The following is a 16,154-nucleotide window of genomic DNA, read 5'->3' as shown; positions in this document are numbered from 1 at the left end:
GGGTGCCCAGGCCACAGCAGGGCAGCCTGGGGGGTGGGCAGCATCAGCTTCTCCACCTCGGCACTTCTCCCCAGGACTGCGGGTCTCACTGGGCCTGAGCTGGGCCTGGGAGGGGGCTGGGGCTGTGTCTAGGGGCTGCTAGTGCCCAGGAGCGTCTGTGGACAGACCCCAGCCCCACTGCTGGGGGGTCATGCTCTCCAGACCCAGTCTCCTCCACTGAGGGACATGCCACCCCTAAGTCCCCATCGCCCCCTCATCTGCACCTGACGGTCCACCATGAGGGGTCAGGGAGAGGGGCTCTTGGGGATGTGGAGGGGTGAGGGTGGAAGTGTGCCATGCCCCCCAAAGCCGGGCTTGTTGAGGAGGCCGTGAGGAGGGAAGCCCCAGGGTCCAGCTGGCAGTCGAGAGACCCACCAATGCCCAAGGGCCCACCATTCTCGCCCGCCGCTGGCACTGTCCTGCCCAGGAAGGAGGCCAGGCTGCCATGCCAGCAACTGCCATGACCATGTCCCATCACCCCTTGCTGCTTCCCTTGCCCGCCTGAATATAAGGGGCAGCTGGGGATGGGCCAGAGGCCAGCATTCCACACAGTCTATCAGACAGAGCTCAGGGCTACTGGGCAGGCCAGAGACATGGGCCAGGCTGCCCACTCCCAGAAATCCTGACGTGAGCCCCACAGCTGTGCTCCAAGCGCCTTCACCGCCCTGAGCCGCCCCACGGCCCTGGAGCACCAGCCACACCGACTCTTGCTGCCTAAGCCGCCCCCCAGCTGGTGGCAGACTCACCGGGGCTTGTCTCTTCAGCCATTTCTTACATTTCTGAGATGGTTCAGACCCTCAGAAAGAGTTTGAAAAATCATGGAGACAGTGGCCACCCGTGTAGACACACAGATGGGGTGTGGGGTGCTCAGAGACAGACAGGCCTCTTCCCTCTGAGGCTTGGATGGGGGCTGCCTGCACCCTGCCAGCCCCACCCAGCACCCCACCTCCTTGCTAAGGGACCTCTATTTCCATCACACGTGGAACATTCTGGGCAAGGTGTTCCCAGGGCCCATTGCCCCCTGCAGTGGCTGCTTAGTTGTGTGGCTGGTCTGGCTAGTGAGAGATCCCAAGGGTTCATAGTGGAGAAGAAGCTGGAAGACTCTCCTGTGTCTGCCTCTGGATGGTGCTGTGATGCTGAGAAGGTGGCAACCACTTTGTTCCCAGCTTGGGTGAAGCCAAAGCCTTGGCAGGTAAGACAGGTGAGCCAGGATCGGCGGGTCCAGGATGTAGGATGCAGTGAAGGTGAGATGCATGAAGTCCTCTAGGGACTAGCTAATGGTCCATCACCTCACAGCGTTCAAACTTTCAACCATCCCTCCCTCTACTTTTCAAGGACTAAACGTGTAACTTCTTGTTTTGCCTTTGGCAGAGGAAAAGGAAGCATCCATGCTGGAAGAAAGGAGTATGCGGTGACTCTTAAGGGCCTCAGGCTATTCTCAGATGAAAAGTCCTGGCCCTCTGTTAGGTCCTAACAGGAGTCCTCTGCGCCCGGATGCAGAGAACAAGTTCGTTCACTTCACTCCCTAAGAGGCTTGTGGCTTTGGGAACTGTGGTGCAGGAGGTCAGCCTGGCTCCCGTGTGGGCAGTGGTAAGAGCAAAGTGGAAGGCCGCTCTGGGGCTCTCCATGTGGGAGGCTGCTGACAAGCACAGCCTCATCCAGACATCAAAGGAGGTGAGGTCCTGAGAGACAGGTGGGGAGCACCCAGGTGGGCAGCTGGCTTGAGGCAGGAGGACAGACTGCAGATGCGGGGTACAGGGTGGCTCTGGGAAGGCACTGGCAGCTGAGCACAGTGGGCTGTGTGCCAAGCAGGTGAGTCCAGCACATGTGGGGAAGGGCCCCTGGACAGGGTGGGTGTCTGGGGAGAGGCCAGGATGATGTGGGGGCTGGAAAATCCCCAGCCATCTCAGAAAACAGGCAGCACCAGGTAAGAGGGAGTAGAGTGCCAGTCAGGCTGGTCCTGTGGATGGGGGTGGGATGGGCCCACCCCCCTTCATGGGGCATCCACGGAGGCCCATCGGTCCTACACCCTCAGAACGAGGGCAGGCTGGCCCCGTTTCTGGAGGGCAGGCCTCTTAGGCCTGAGTGGAGAGCAGACAAGACTCTCCTCCGCAGCTCTGCAGGGGCCTCACCTGCCCAGACAAGGGGCACCCACCCATGACCTGCTCGACTCTGCAGACACATGGGGGCTTCTGGATGGAGGCTCACAGGGATACTCTGTTGCACCAGGACTGAGGGCATGGCCAGAGGAGACCCCCAAACAGGCAGCACAGGGCCGAGGTGAGCGGCAAGTCTGCCAGCCTCCCCTTCCTGGTCCACTGTCTGAGCCGGGATGTGTCTCCATACAAAAGAGGGGGAGCACCCCGGCCACACCCCGATGGCCCTTCCAGGCAGCGCCCTCTCCTGTGAATCACAAAATGATTCCATGATTACAGACAGGGACCAACGTTTACCTCTCTAATCCCTGGGTCACAACAACCAACCAGGTGGGCCCAAAAGGTGAGACCAGAGGCCTGGAGGGGCGGATGCAGGAGGAGTAACGAGGGGTGTGTGTAAACTAGCAGCCCCCTGTGTGGGTGTGTATGCTCTGTGCTGGGGCCTGGGCAATAAGGGTGAGTCTGAGGAAAGGCAGGAGAAGCAGAGTACTTTACGTAGGTTGCTTCTGACATGTGGCGTGGGTGCGTTTAACAGCAGAAGATGCCTGTGCCCTGCACGTGGGGGAGAGCCAATAGCCCGGCCAAGAGTCCCCCCACGTGTGTTGTGGCGAGTATGTGTCCTTCCAGGACACTTGCAATGGGGAGAAAGGGTTAAAGAGTATCAAGAGTATAAATGAACATGCTCGTTTCTCGCAAGCACTGCATTTAGAAAATGCGAGCACAGTTGGAGATGTCTATACTGCATCAAGTTGTTGGTTTTCTATAAACATTTTCCACACTTTCCAAAATGTACCAGCAAGCTTTAGAGACTTCACACTTTGATACCACTCAGAAAGCACCACAAAAAACGCATCTCCTGGGGGCCAGGGATGATGGAGAGGCTGTGGGCACCCCATCCACTTGTTCTGGTCAGAAGAACACATTTCCAACCACTTTCTGGGGGTGCTCTGTGTAACCTGGGTCACACATTCCACAGAGAAAACACACTCTTCCCTTAAGTTCCCAAGCAAGATGCAACCAAAAATAGCTCCTTGGGAAGAAAAAGAAAAAGGCACATTACACTTTGCAGATCCATATTCTCTTCATGGTGTGAAACATCTGGAATAAGCCAGCTAGTTGAGCATATTTGTTAAGTTTCAACACATCAGAAGGGAAGTCTCAGCCAGGGTTCAAGAAACATTTTGTGAAACAGAACAAACGAAAACCCAAAAAGGATGCTGGTGCTTTTAGAAAGTCAAATAATTATTTTATGAATAACCACCTGCCTGGCATGCATGAGAAGGAGCAGCATACACGACTCATGGCACTTACAGCCCCGGATTCAGGGAGCCCTGGTTAGCGAGCGGCAGTTCGCACCTCGGGGGCACGCCCTGCAGCGTCTTCGCCAGCAGTCCCAGGGCTGTACCTACAGGCCCAGTGTCCCGAGGTTTGGAGGAGCGACGCTGCCAGAGAACATCTGATTCATGTATAAAGAATGAATTTATAATAAATTTATGAAGAAGCCTCCAGTTACATAACCTCGAACTTGCAAATAACCCAACTTGAGGTTGGCGTGTGAGTCATCCTCACACGTCACCGTGGAGCGAGCGCTTCCTATCAGCCCTGCGTCATTCTCCGTCAATGCTGCACACCGAATGGAAGTGGAGGCCCGAGTGCCCGAGGCCGGCCGGGTGCGCAGCGGCCTCTGTGGGACGCCGTCCTTCACTTGCTCACACAGGCACCCTTTCCTGCAGTGGCTACCAGGCCAGCCTGTCCCGGGGGTGCACTCCTGGGGAGGCTCTGCCAGCAGCTTGGGGGAAGCGTGATGGGAGGAGTGTGGCTGAGGAGGCCGCCTCGGGGTGACACCGAGTGACCACCTGGAGAAGCTGAGGGATGGGGGAGGTGAGGCGGGTGGCAAGGAAATGAGCCCAGCAGGGCTATCAGAGAGGCATCCTCCAAATGAGACACGGGGAGGCCCCCCTTGCTCCAGGGCGCCCCATCCTGCGTGTGATGTCCCCACCCACCTGCTGCCCGCCTGCGCAGCCCAGACCCCATCTGCGGGAAGTGCTAGCTGTCCTCTCTCCACTGAAGGTGCTCGAAGATGCCAAGTGCTCCTAAGAGGTGTAGACGTGACCTGCCTGAACAACACGCATGTGCCACGCTCACCTGGACACACGCCCGCCCGCCATTGCCTCTGGCTCCTCTAAGGACTTGCTCCTGCACCTGCTCCAGAGCCACTGTGACTCACACCTCAGAGCAGCTTTTCAGGTTTTCAGTTTTCTTTCTCCCTCCTTTGGTCATGTGTTTATGTTTTATCTTGAGACAACATCCAACTTACGGAAAAGCTCTAAGGTTAGCACAAAGTGCAGAACTCCACTTTTCTCGGAGATTCCACCAACAGTCCTGCAAACACCCTTTCAGCCAGGGCTTTGGTCCTGGGGGTCTATCTGCCCAGTGTCCTTGGTCCTCTCTGACTTCTATGCCCTTGACCCTGGAGATCATTGTCAGTTCCTTTGCAAACTGCCCCTCAGTTTGGGTCTGTCTCGTCCCCTGTGGTTAGACCAAGGTCTACCCCCCCCCCCCAGTGGAATATCACCCAAGACAAGATGTGTTCTTCTCTGTCCTGTTGCAAAGCATGTGACACCCGCGTACCCCACTATCGATGGGGTCGGATTTGGTCATCTGGGACAGGAGGTTTCTCCATTATAAGTTTTTCCCTTAGGCATGCATGTGTAGTTTGTTGGGAGACAGTTCAAGACTACAAAAATCCCACTTCTGACCCCACTATCACCGACGGATTTTAGCCTGGACATTTCCTGCCTAAGCTATTACTGCAATGGTTAGAGACCACTGACTTTATAACTCACCTCTGTCTCCAGGCCCCTACCCACAGCCCCGCCTCCTGTCTATATCAGCAGTCTGCTCCAAGGAGAGCTACCTCTTATCATTCATCCAGATCAGTGTGGGCTTATGGAATCCTATTTTATTCACTGGGTTATGGTCTATTACTACTCCTTTTCAATTATTTTTAAATATTTTATTTATTTGAGCGAGTGCAAGAGAAAGAGAGCATGAGCAGGAGTAGGGGGGAGAGGGGGAGAGGGAGAAGCAGGCGCCCTGCTGAGCAGAGAGACTGATGCGGGACCCTGGGATCATGACCTAAGCCAAAGGTGGACACATAACCGACTGAGCCACCAAGGTGCCCTATCCTTTTTCATTTTAATGCTGAAATGGTCCAGGCGTGGCCCGTGGGAGCCCCTTTGGGATGGCTGTGTCCTGTGACATGTCTCCTATCTTTCTGAGCACTACCTCACTTTCTGGCTCAAGATGCTCCAAGCTGACCTGTACTTTCCCTGCTCCAACTCTGGAAGGAGGCCTGAACTCCTTTTGACGGTGACTGGCATCTGGAAACCAAGATCTGAATGTGACCTATGCTCACTCACATCCACCTCAGACCATGCCAATGGGCAGAGCACACACATGTACACATATTTATGTCTATAACTATTTTTATATTTTGAAAACCATAAGCTCACTCCAATACCTCCAATTCCAATTGAAGGATTCAGCACAGAGTGGAATGACTTTTCCTTTAATATTTAGTAGAAATTGCTTTAAAAACCATCTGGGCCTACATTTTAACTACCAATTCACTTTTTTTAATAAAGATTTTTATTTGTTTATTTTGATAGAGAGAGAGACAAGAGCACAAGCAGGGGGAGGGGCAGAGGCAAAGGGAGAATTAGACTCCCTGCTCAGGATCCCCATACAGGGCTCCATCCAAGGACCCCAGGATCATGACCTGGGCCAAAGGCAGACATTTAACTATTGAGCCTCCCAGGCATTCTTCAGCTTTTTAAAAAAGATTTTATTTATTTATTTATTTATTTATTTATTTATTTATTTATTTAAAAAAAAGACAGAGTGGGAGCGGGGGGGGGGGGGCGGGCAGAAGGGGAGGGGGAGGCAGAAGGGGAGGGAGAGGCAGGGGAAAGAATCCTAAGCAGACTCTGCTAAGCATGGAGCCCAACATGGGGCTTAAACTCACAACCCTGAGATCATGACCTGAGCCAAAACCAAGAGTTAGATGCTTGATGGACTAAGTTACCCAGTTGCCCTCTAAATCAACGTCTTTAATAGTCATATGACTACTTAGGGTTTCTGTTTCTTCTTGAGTCTATTTTAATTAGCTATATTTCTAGCAATGTGTTCATTTATGTTTTCAAATTTATAGGCATAAATTTGTTCATACTAGCCTCAAATTATCTTTTTTTAAAAAGATTTTATTCATTTGTTAGAGAGAGAGAGAGCAAGTGAGCGCACATGCAGGAGCATAGGGGAAGGGCAGAGGGGGAGGAAGAAGCAGATGTCCTGCTGAGTGGGGAGCCCAACATATGGCTTGACCCCAGGACCCTGAGATCATGACCTGAGCCGAAGGCAGACACTTAACTGACTGAACCACCCAGGAGCCCCTCAAATTATCTTTTAAATATCTGTAGCATCTATAATCAAGTTCCCTTTGCATCCTTAATACTCTTTACTCCTTTTTCCTCATTCAACCTCACCAGATCTTTATAAATTTTATCACTGTAGAGGAATTCTGTTGTATATTTCTTTTCCATTTCTCCAGTATCTTCTCCTTTATTATTTTCTTCCTTTGACTCTCTTTTTATTTTGCTTTTCTTTATCAGAGCTACTAAACTGAATACTTAGTTCATTAATTCTCCACCTTTCTTCTTTTATATATAAACTCATAAGGTTATTTATAATTGAGGATTGCTTCAGCTGTACAGTACACATTTTGATTTGTAAATATTTTCTTCATTACATAATGTTTTCTTTTTTAATCTACAAGTTATTTACAAGTGTGTTTATTTCCCTTATTTGATAAGGGTTCAAGTTGTTTTTCTATTATGATTTCTAGCTCAACTGCACTGAGATCTTAATATGAATTTGTCATGATCTTGTCTTTTGAAATTTATTGAGACTTGCTTTATTGATCAATATGTTTTCAGTATATTTACAAATTTCATGGGGGTTTGAAAAGATGTGAACTCTATAGTTTCAGAGTATAATGTTTCGTGCATGTCTTTTACACTAACCCTTTTGCATTGTTGAAATCTAGAATCTTTACTGATTTGTACTTATTTGATCTATTAAATACTGAGTACTTAAAATCTTTCATGATGATAAATTCACATATTTTTCTATATAGTTCTGTTAATTTTTGTTTTCTATTTTTAAGGTTATGTTACAAGAAGCACACAAATTTACAATTATTTTAGTAGTTGATAAAAATTTGCCGATCAAAAATTTTTTAAAGATTTTATTTATTTATTCATGAGAGACACAGAGAAAGACAGAGACAAAGGCAGAGGGACAGGCAAGTTCCCTGCATGGAACCCGATGTGGGATTCGATCCTAGGACTCCGTGATCACGCCCTGAGCTGAAAGCAGACGCTCAACCACTAAGCCACCCAGGCATCCCTCAATTTAAATTTTTAGTTGATTTAAAGTTTTAAAATCATTATGTAGTGACTCTCTCATGATCTCCAGTAATATTTTTAACCCAAAATCAAATTTTTTACATTAAAATGGCTTCATCAGATTTCAGTTAACATTTTTCCAACATATTTTTTCCATCCTTTTCCTTTCACTCTTTCCATGCTGTTATAAGCTGACATAGTAATCCACTCTAATAATACTCATCTTCTAGTTGGCATGTTTAGTAAATTTCACATTTGCTGTGATTTGTGACATACTTGGGATTTCATGTTTCCCATTCCACACTTCCACATCTCTGTTTTCTCCTTTATTGTCTTTTCTTGATTGGTTACATTTTCTCATTCTACTTTTTCTCTCCACTAGTTTGAAAGGAAACTCCATTTCTTTCATCCTGATGACTATCCTGGATGTTGTATGTAGAATTACCTCATCAACCCTCCCAGGAAATTAACACATGAACCACTGAAGTCTGTGCCTCAAGTCCTCTTCTCCACTTCTATATGCTTTTATGGTTAGGAATTTACTCTCTCTCTCTCATTTTGTTCTTACAACACATCATTATTTCCATTTTACAAAGTCAGTGTTTGCTTCAATCTGCCCACATAGTCACTACCTCCTGTTCTTCCTTCCACCTCCACTCCAAGTCTCCACCTGGAATTCCTTTCCTTCTGCATGAAGTCCTTTAAAACTTCCTTTTATAAGATTCTCTTTGGGTTCTTAGCTTCACTTAGTTTTTGGTCTCTGAGTATTCCTTAATTTCTTGCTGGCCCATCGATATATCTTAACAGGTTTCAGATATCTATCTTTGCATTCTGGGCTGTTAGCAGCAGAATGATTGATTGGTTACTGGTCCATTGTATGTTTGGAAACAGAAGAAACCATATGTTTGGTAGCAGAATTCCCTACTAGACTCTAAATGCTAAGTGGATGGAGATCACGGTGGCTCTTCTGTTTTCTTGCCTTATAACAGGTTGTTAATATGGAACTCTTTCCATCTGCAAGAGTTGAGGCCCCAAGACAACAGGTGCCAACTATATCCAAGTCCCAGGTGACCTAGGCAGGGTTGCAAGGGAAGTGTCAGAGACAAATAGTGCTCAAGGCTGGGAGGAGAGTCTCCTTGGAGGGGCTGTGTAGTGAGTCCCATGTGCCTCCACCTGCAGCAGGAGATGGGTGGGGGCTTTCTCTCCTCACCTCGTGCCCAGTGAGAGGGGCTTCATGAGGACCCCTCTGAGGGCCTGCCATGTGCCGGCAGGGGCTGGTGGAGGCCCCAAAGACTGCTGTCTCTCTACACTCCAGAAATCCCAAGGACAAAGGCAGCTCCTGGAGGCACTCAGGATGCAGGGATGTGGAAAGTGCCACCTGACAACCTGGTGAGTCCAAGGTACCCATTTCCTGGAGAGCAGGTAGGGCCACAATGCCCCAAAACTGGCCTGGGAAGGTGCCTGAAGATGTGAGCAGAGGCCTCAACAAAAGAGTCTAGAGGCACCGTCTGACACTTGAGGCTAAGAAAGGAGGTGCCAGGGATCCGCTGGAGAGGACCGGTGTGACCAACTGCAGCAGACGACCCCCGGGACCCCACTGAGCCCTGCCTGCCAGCTTACAGCATTGCTGACCACATAGGACCTCACTGAACCCTCGCCTCTCCTTCCTGCTGCTGTGCTGAATGGAAGGGCAAGAGACCACAGCTACCCCGGGGGCAGGATCAAGAGGAGAGGCCCCAGGTGAGGGTGGGGAGAAGGCTCACACTTGAAACATAGATCCTGCTAATATCAAGCTCAGCCTGTTTAAGGAGCCAATGTGATGGGGGGGAGGGGTTGGAGAGAGACACTGAATTCCCTGAAGGGACCAGAAACATTGGGGCTGTCCTGGCTCTTGGAGGGCGGGGGAGAAGCCAGCCACAAAGGAGGTTTGCTGGGCAGGGAGAGAAAAAACTCAGAGCTGTTTTGTATTGATCCTGATCCTTCTTCTGGTCCTGAGCAGAGGCAGGTAGCGGGAGGGCAGGAGGGAGTTAGTGCATGCACAGGCCAGGGAATGGCTGCTCCTCTTCCTGGAAGTGATTAAGATGTGGGACGGGAAATAAAACAGCACAAAAAATAAGAATGATCTGACGACTAGTGGGGGACCTTCCTGGGGCCTGGGGTCAGAAGCTGGTGGCCGCAGGCATGGGGACAGGAGCTCCATCCTGAATGACTCAACACTAGTTCATCTTTGCTGGAAATGCCCCAGGAGCCATCTTCTAGAAAGCGTTAGGGATAGAGAGGAAGGGGCACAGGGAGGGGGCCTCCTGCAGTGGTGGAAGGAGGGGTAGAGGCAGCAGTGACCCACGTCCACATCCCGGGGGGATGGGTCCACTGGACATAAGAGGGGAGGAGGCAGTTCCCAACCCTCCTGCTTCAGGCGGTTCTTCTCACCCAGCTCAGGCTGCCCTGTGCAGACAGGTTCCCCTCACAGATCTGGATGCTGAGGTCCAAGATCAGGGCATTAACAGATTCGGTTCCTGGTGAAAGCTCCTTTCCTGACTTACAGATGGGGGTGGGGGGGGTGTCCTCTGGCCACTCTTCTCAGATGGACCCTAATCCTGTGGGGTCGAATCTACAGCAGGGCCTGGTTAAACCTTAATACTCCTGAGGCCACATCTCCAAACACAGCCACACGGGGGCAGGGCCTCAGTGTGTGCACCCAGGGCGGGGGGGGGGGGGGGGGGGGGGGTTCAAATGTCCAGTCCAGGATAGGGCTCATCAAGAGGAGGGTAGCTCTAGGGGCAGCCGAAAAGGGTTGTGATACAGCTGAGCCACAGATGCTCCAGTCACGGGTCCCAACACCATCCAGAGGGCTGCCTTCCTGACCTGCCTCATGCGCATGGCCTCTCTGGGAGGCCCCAGGCACCCTAACCCTCCTGACCAGCAGGCTTCAGAACGCACCCAGCAGGTAAGCAGGGGCCCGGATCATACAGGGCTTCCTGCGGCATGTGGAACAGAGTAGGCAAATGGATGGGAGGCCCCAACAGGACTCACAGGCAGCCCTGACCTGGGGGAGGCATCTCTGTGCTCCCACAGGAGCCAGAGTGGCTTTCCACCCTTCCCTCCTCATTTGGCTTTGTCTGTCAACACTGTCCCCTCTCTGACCTGGTTCTCCTCAGCATCAGGGCCCCGCAGTGGGTGGACCTGGGGCCCACTTTCACCTGTGAGCGGTGGTTCTCCACCACGGGCGCCTGTCCCTGCAGCTAGCAAGTGTCCCACAGGGGCCCACATGGCAGAGCTGCTGCCCGGGAAGAGGCCTGGACTGGCCACGGGGCATCAGTGAGGGGGCGCTGGGGCTTCCTGGGCCCCCATCCAGGGGGATCCGGCTCTACTCTGCCCAGCCCCCACGGGTGAACAGTGAAATCCCAACTGTGTGTGGACAGAGGTGTTGGTGGCGTGTTAGCAATGCGAAGACAATGTAAATAAAACTAAAAACCCTGCTGCCTTTTGAAAATCCTTGAAAACCAACACTAAACTAAATATTATAGGCAAATTTCCAGGCATTATTACCCTTTGAGCTAAAATCTTCCAGGCCAATGCTTCCCAGAGGTGCCATTTTATGGAAGCTTTAATGAAATTAGTTCATCTATTTCTGAGGCAGGAAGAACAGATTAAGATCCAATTTCTGTAGCCTGACTTTTTTACAATGACACAGTGGAGCTGAATTCAAGGAAGTTTTTAGAACTTCCTCTAAAATGTACAGCTGGAGACATCACACTCTAGAATCCCTGGTGGAAAAGGCGAGGCAAAGAACTCAGGTTTGTTCTGACGCTGAGCCACGGCCTCCATACAGTGTGAGCTCCGACTGGCGACCCGCCAAGGCCAGGGTGCCTCTGAAGGCCCGGCATACGCGAAGGGCGTCCACCTGCACCGGCAGGAGGCGTGAGGACCGAGACATCGCGGGCTCCTGGCTCAGAGGAGGTGGGCCTCGGGCAGACACTCGGACAGCGTCCTGAACTCTCGGACACAGTGCCCTGGAGCCTTGCTGAGACCAGACCCCTGGCTGGGCATGGCTGGATCCGTCCAGGGAGGGACCTGGTCCCCTCCCAACCACCCAGCCAGGAGGTCAGGTCAGCAAGGGCATGTCAGGAGGGGCAGGTGAATCGCCAGCCCCAACCGGGCAGCCCCATGCCTGGCCTGAGCCGACCAGACAGGCCGCGGCAGAGCCATGGTGGCCAATCAGAGCAGGGGTGCTTCACGAAGGCCAGCTGGGAGACTCATCCTCTGTGCATCCTGGCCCCCATGCCCCCGTTCTCCACCACAGTCTGGATGACTGGCTCAATTCCCTCATCACATCACAAACCTGGGAAAACACCCTCGTCCTGCAGCTTCCAAAATGTTCTGAGTCACTCCAGTAAATGGACCTCAACACCCCGGGGCTCAGAGTGACCGCCAAGCAGTCCCAGGCATGGGCACGCAGCCTCCCTGAGAGGACACAAGGAGGGGCTGGCAGAGGTCTGGACAGTCCCCCATGGGTCTCCGTGAGGCTCCCCAACACTGAGCCCAAGGCTGGCCTAACACAACACAGCCCCAACCCCACACAGAGGCTCCACTGCTGATTTTTCATTCTAAAAGTATTTTGAATCCCCTGAGGGGATGTTATTCTCAGTTTCTGCTGAGAACACGGACAGGAAGGACACCATACCCTCAGGACCCGTGTAGACGCCCCTTTTCATCTGTGGGATTTCCTGGCCCTTCGGAGACCCAAGGTCCCAAGGTCATCAGGCCCCAACACCTATAACACCTGAGCACCAGCAAGAGATGGCATGACCAGATGTGGACACTGGGAGGACAATGAGACAACATGCACACATGGAGGAGGACAGGAATGGTGACAGGGATTTGGGGGGGTCGCAGACGGTGAGAGAGGACGTGGGGGGATGTGGATGGTGAGAGGGGACATGGGGGGATGTGGATGGTGAGAGGGGACATGGGGGGACGTGGACGGTGAGGGGACATGGGGGGATGTGGATGGTGCGAGGGACGTGGAGGGACATGGAAGGTGAAGGGAGATGTGGAGAATGGGGACAGTGAGGGGGACAGGGAAGGTGAGAGGAGACATGGGGGGATGAGAACAGTGAGAGGGGACATCTGGGACAGGGACAGTGAGAGAGGAAGTAAGGGGATGTGGACAGTGATAGCTGACGGGGAATGTAGGGGACGTGGGGGGACGCAGATGGTGAGAGGGGATGTTGGGGGACATGGACAGTGAGGGGAGGATGTGGGGGGGATGGGGACGGTGGGGAGGATGGGGAAGGTAAGAGGCGACGTGGGGGGACGCGGACAGTGAGGGGGGACATGTGGGGGACGCAGATGGTGGGGAGGATGTGGGAGCGACGCGGACGGTGAGGGGAATGTGGGGGGATGGGGAAGGTGAGAGGGGACATGGGGAGAAAGGGATGGTGAGAGAGGAAGTGAGGGGACATGGACAGTGGGTGGACGTGGGGGAATGTAGGGGATGTGGGGGGGGATGTGGACGGTGAGGGGGACGTGGGGGGATGGGGATGGTGAGGGGGATGTGGGAGGACGAGGACGGTGAGGGGGATGTGGGGATGGGGGCAGTGAGGGGGACATGGGAGCATGAGGATGGTGAGGGGGACGTGGGGGGACACAGACAGTGAGGGGGGTATGGGGGACGGGGAATATGAGGGGGACGGGGACCGTGAGGGGACATGGGGGGGATGCAGACGGTGAGGGGAGATGTGGGGGGGGATGGGGACAGTGATGGGGATGTAGGAGGACAAGGACGGTTGGGGGGAAGGTGAGGGGGGATGTGGGGGAGACGTGGGCAGTGGGGGGGATGTGGGGGGATGCAGACAGTGGAGGGGACGTGGGGGGATGGGGATGGTGAGGGCGGACATCAAGGATGGGGACGGTGAGAGGGGATGTGGGGGCCGCGGATAGTGAGGGGGGATGTGGGGGGGACACAGACAGTGAAGGGGGATGTAGGGGGGACACGGAGGGTGAGAGGAAATGTGGGGGGATGCAGATAGCAAGGGGGATGTGGAGGGGATGGGGACAGTGAAGGGAACCTGGGGGGACGGTGAGGGGGATGGGACAGCGAGGGGGACATGGGGGGACGTGGGGGGACGGGGATGGTTAGGGGGATGTGGGGGGATAAGGACAGTGAGGGGGATGTGGGAGGGATGAGGACAGTGAGGGGGACATGGGAGGATGAGGATGGTGAGGGGGACGTGGGGGGACATGGACAGTGAGAGAGGAAGTGAGGGGACTTGGACAGTGAGAGTGGACCTGGGGGAATGTAGGGGACGTGGGAGGACACAGATGGTGAGAGGGGATGTGGGGGGACACGGACGGTGAGGGGAGATGTGGGGTGACGTGGGGGGATGCAGATGGTGAGAGGGGACATAGGGGACATGGACGGTGAGAGGGGACGTGGGGGGATGTGGACGGTGAGGGGCTGTGAGTGGGTTGGGACAGTGAGGGGGATGTGGGCGATTGTGGACAGTGAGAGGACAAGAAGCCTGTGGCCTGGAGGCTGGGGAACAGAAATGTGCACTGCATACAGCTGCCCTGGAGGATGGAGCTGGAGGGACATGGTCCAGGCTGGGGAAAGGCACTGTCCCCTGAGAGCCAGGATACCAGCTGCTACTGGGAAGAGGCCCAGACCCAGGGGCTCCACTCAAGAGACAGGACTGTAGCGGCTCTGGGCCAAACTCTCAGACAGCCTGCAGACAGCACCTGCCCCTTGCCTCCTCCAGGAAGCCCTCCAGCCCAGGGACCCTTCTGGCCACCTCCACTGGGAGCCAGTGCAGCCCCTGGCCCCACCATCCCTGCCACCTTCTGGACCACTCCTGCAGTAGTTGCAATGTCACCACCAGCCATAGATATTGGGTATGGAACCTGGAGAGTACCCTTCTAACCCAAAGGAAGTGTGTCGTTTAGTGAAGACTGACCTGGGCTGAGCCTGTCACATCTCACAGGCCTGCCGGGAACAGGCGAGGCAGTAGCAGTGGGGGGCTTGAGGACCCAGGGAAGCGGATGCCCTAGAGGGTTCTGGGCATGGCCGATGCCTTGGGCACCCACCCCAGGACCATGCCTGGCTCAGGAGACCTGAAGGCCATGCAGCCCAGGGCCCTTGGCCTCCCCTCAAGAGTGGGTGGCCTTTCCGTGACGGGACATCGGGGGCACTTCGTTGAGCAGCGTGAAGATGTGGAGAAGCAAACCCCAAGGCCTGAGGGGGAGCACAGCCTCTGCTGTTCACCGCAGCCCCACAATCACCAGGCCATATCTGCCCCTTTGCGCTTTCTTCTACTCACTCCAAATACACATGGGAAGTCATGATTTTGTGAGAAGTTAGGACTTAGCTAGGGATGATGGCAATAGTCACAGGCTCTGATACAGGGTGGGGACAGCCACACTTCTTTCCCAGGAGCTGGACCCGGCCACATGAACAGCAAGTCCTGGCCCAGAGCATCAGATGTAGGAGAGCAGCCACCCACAGCCACCGTGACAGTTGGAGAGGCCAGGGAGCCCTCGTGCAGCGGGGCTGGGCCTGGCCAGGGTTACAGCACCCCCAGGGCACACAGAGGTTGGCCACCAACAGTTACACCTGCTAATAGGGGCCCCCGGCCTCCCGAGCTCAGCCGCGGCCCTGCTCCCCCAGAGGCAGACCTCCCTGGGCCTCTGAGGCTGGGAGGGAGCCAAGCAGAGGAGGCCCAACTGCTGCCCTTCACACAGCCTCTCTGCTTCATCAGAACTCAGTGGCTACTCCTCTGACTCCCCGACACAGGAGGTACAAACTAGCCCATCCAGCAAAGGAGGGTGGGACCCAAGTGGGCACAGGTGACACCCAGTCAGGCACACATGGGCACAGGTGAGTCCTACCTTGGAAGAAGCTCTTCACCCTGAGGTAGCTGACGCTGAGACGCAGGACAGAAAGCTTGTCCAGCTTAGATACGATGTCAGGAGGAAGTGGCAGCAGGCTGGCCAGGTGGTCCAGCTCAGCATTGAGGCGGTCGCGGTGCCGCTTGGACGGGTTTGACTTCTCGGCCCCCGTGGCAGGCCTCCTGCGGGGAAACAGCCACAGTCAGAGTCCCCCCAGGGCCCGTCACCCGTGGGGGGCAAACCTGTCCCCAGAAGTGACCTTACCGTGCCATCAGCTTCTAAAGAAAAATGGTGCTGAAAGGGACAAGAGTCTCTGGATCTTGAGCCCAAGGAAGCGGGGACCCATGACCCGGAAGGGCGCTTAGAAACTGAGAGCAGGCCTCCAGGGAGCACAGCTGGAGCAAGCTGTGCGGCTCCGGCACATTTCTCGACCTCTCCATGCTGACTTTCCCCCGAGTGGGAGGGGGAGCCCCGGCCCAGGCTGTGCATGCTCAGCCGGCTTCAGGCTGGTTTCAAACACAGGACTGGCCCCTCTGGGCTCAGTTTCTCCTCCACACAGCAAGGCTGAAAGGGCCTGAGGAGAGAGACCTGGGCACCCCCTTGGAGG

At 54.1% G+C, this 16,154-nt stretch overlaps 1 protein-coding gene across 2 annotated transcripts in view; it reads right to left on the bottom strand.

The window, feature by feature from the left end:
* Window positions 1-16,154, bottom strand: part of AHRR (aryl-hydrocarbon receptor repressor) — a 79,925-nt gene that overhangs the window by 47,339 nt on the left and 16,432 nt on the right. Inside the window, exons 1-2 of one of the 2 annotated variants that reach the window (XM_041731476.1) lie at window positions 15,812-15,878; window positions 15,548-15,729 (exon numbers count right to left, since the gene is read on the bottom strand). In XM_041731476.1, the coding sequence (XP_041587410.1) occupies window positions 15,548-15,729; window positions 15,812-15,819 (190 nt within the window). In that variant the 5' untranslated portion in view covers window positions 15,820-15,878. Of the gene's footprint in view, window positions 1-15,547; window positions 15,730-15,811; window positions 15,879-16,154 lie in introns of those variants that run through there. The other variant, XM_041731475.1, reaches the window with a different exon arrangement.

Source organism: Vulpes lagopus, chromosome 17 (assembly GCF_018345385.1).
Source record: "Vulpes lagopus strain Blue_001 chromosome 17, ASM1834538v1, whole genome shotgun sequence".
NCBI classification, from domain to species: domain Eukaryota; kingdom Metazoa; phylum Chordata; class Mammalia; order Carnivora; family Canidae; genus Vulpes; species Vulpes lagopus.
Note: the sequence above shows the minus strand (reverse complement) of the source record. Positions and strands in the feature narration are given on the sequence as shown.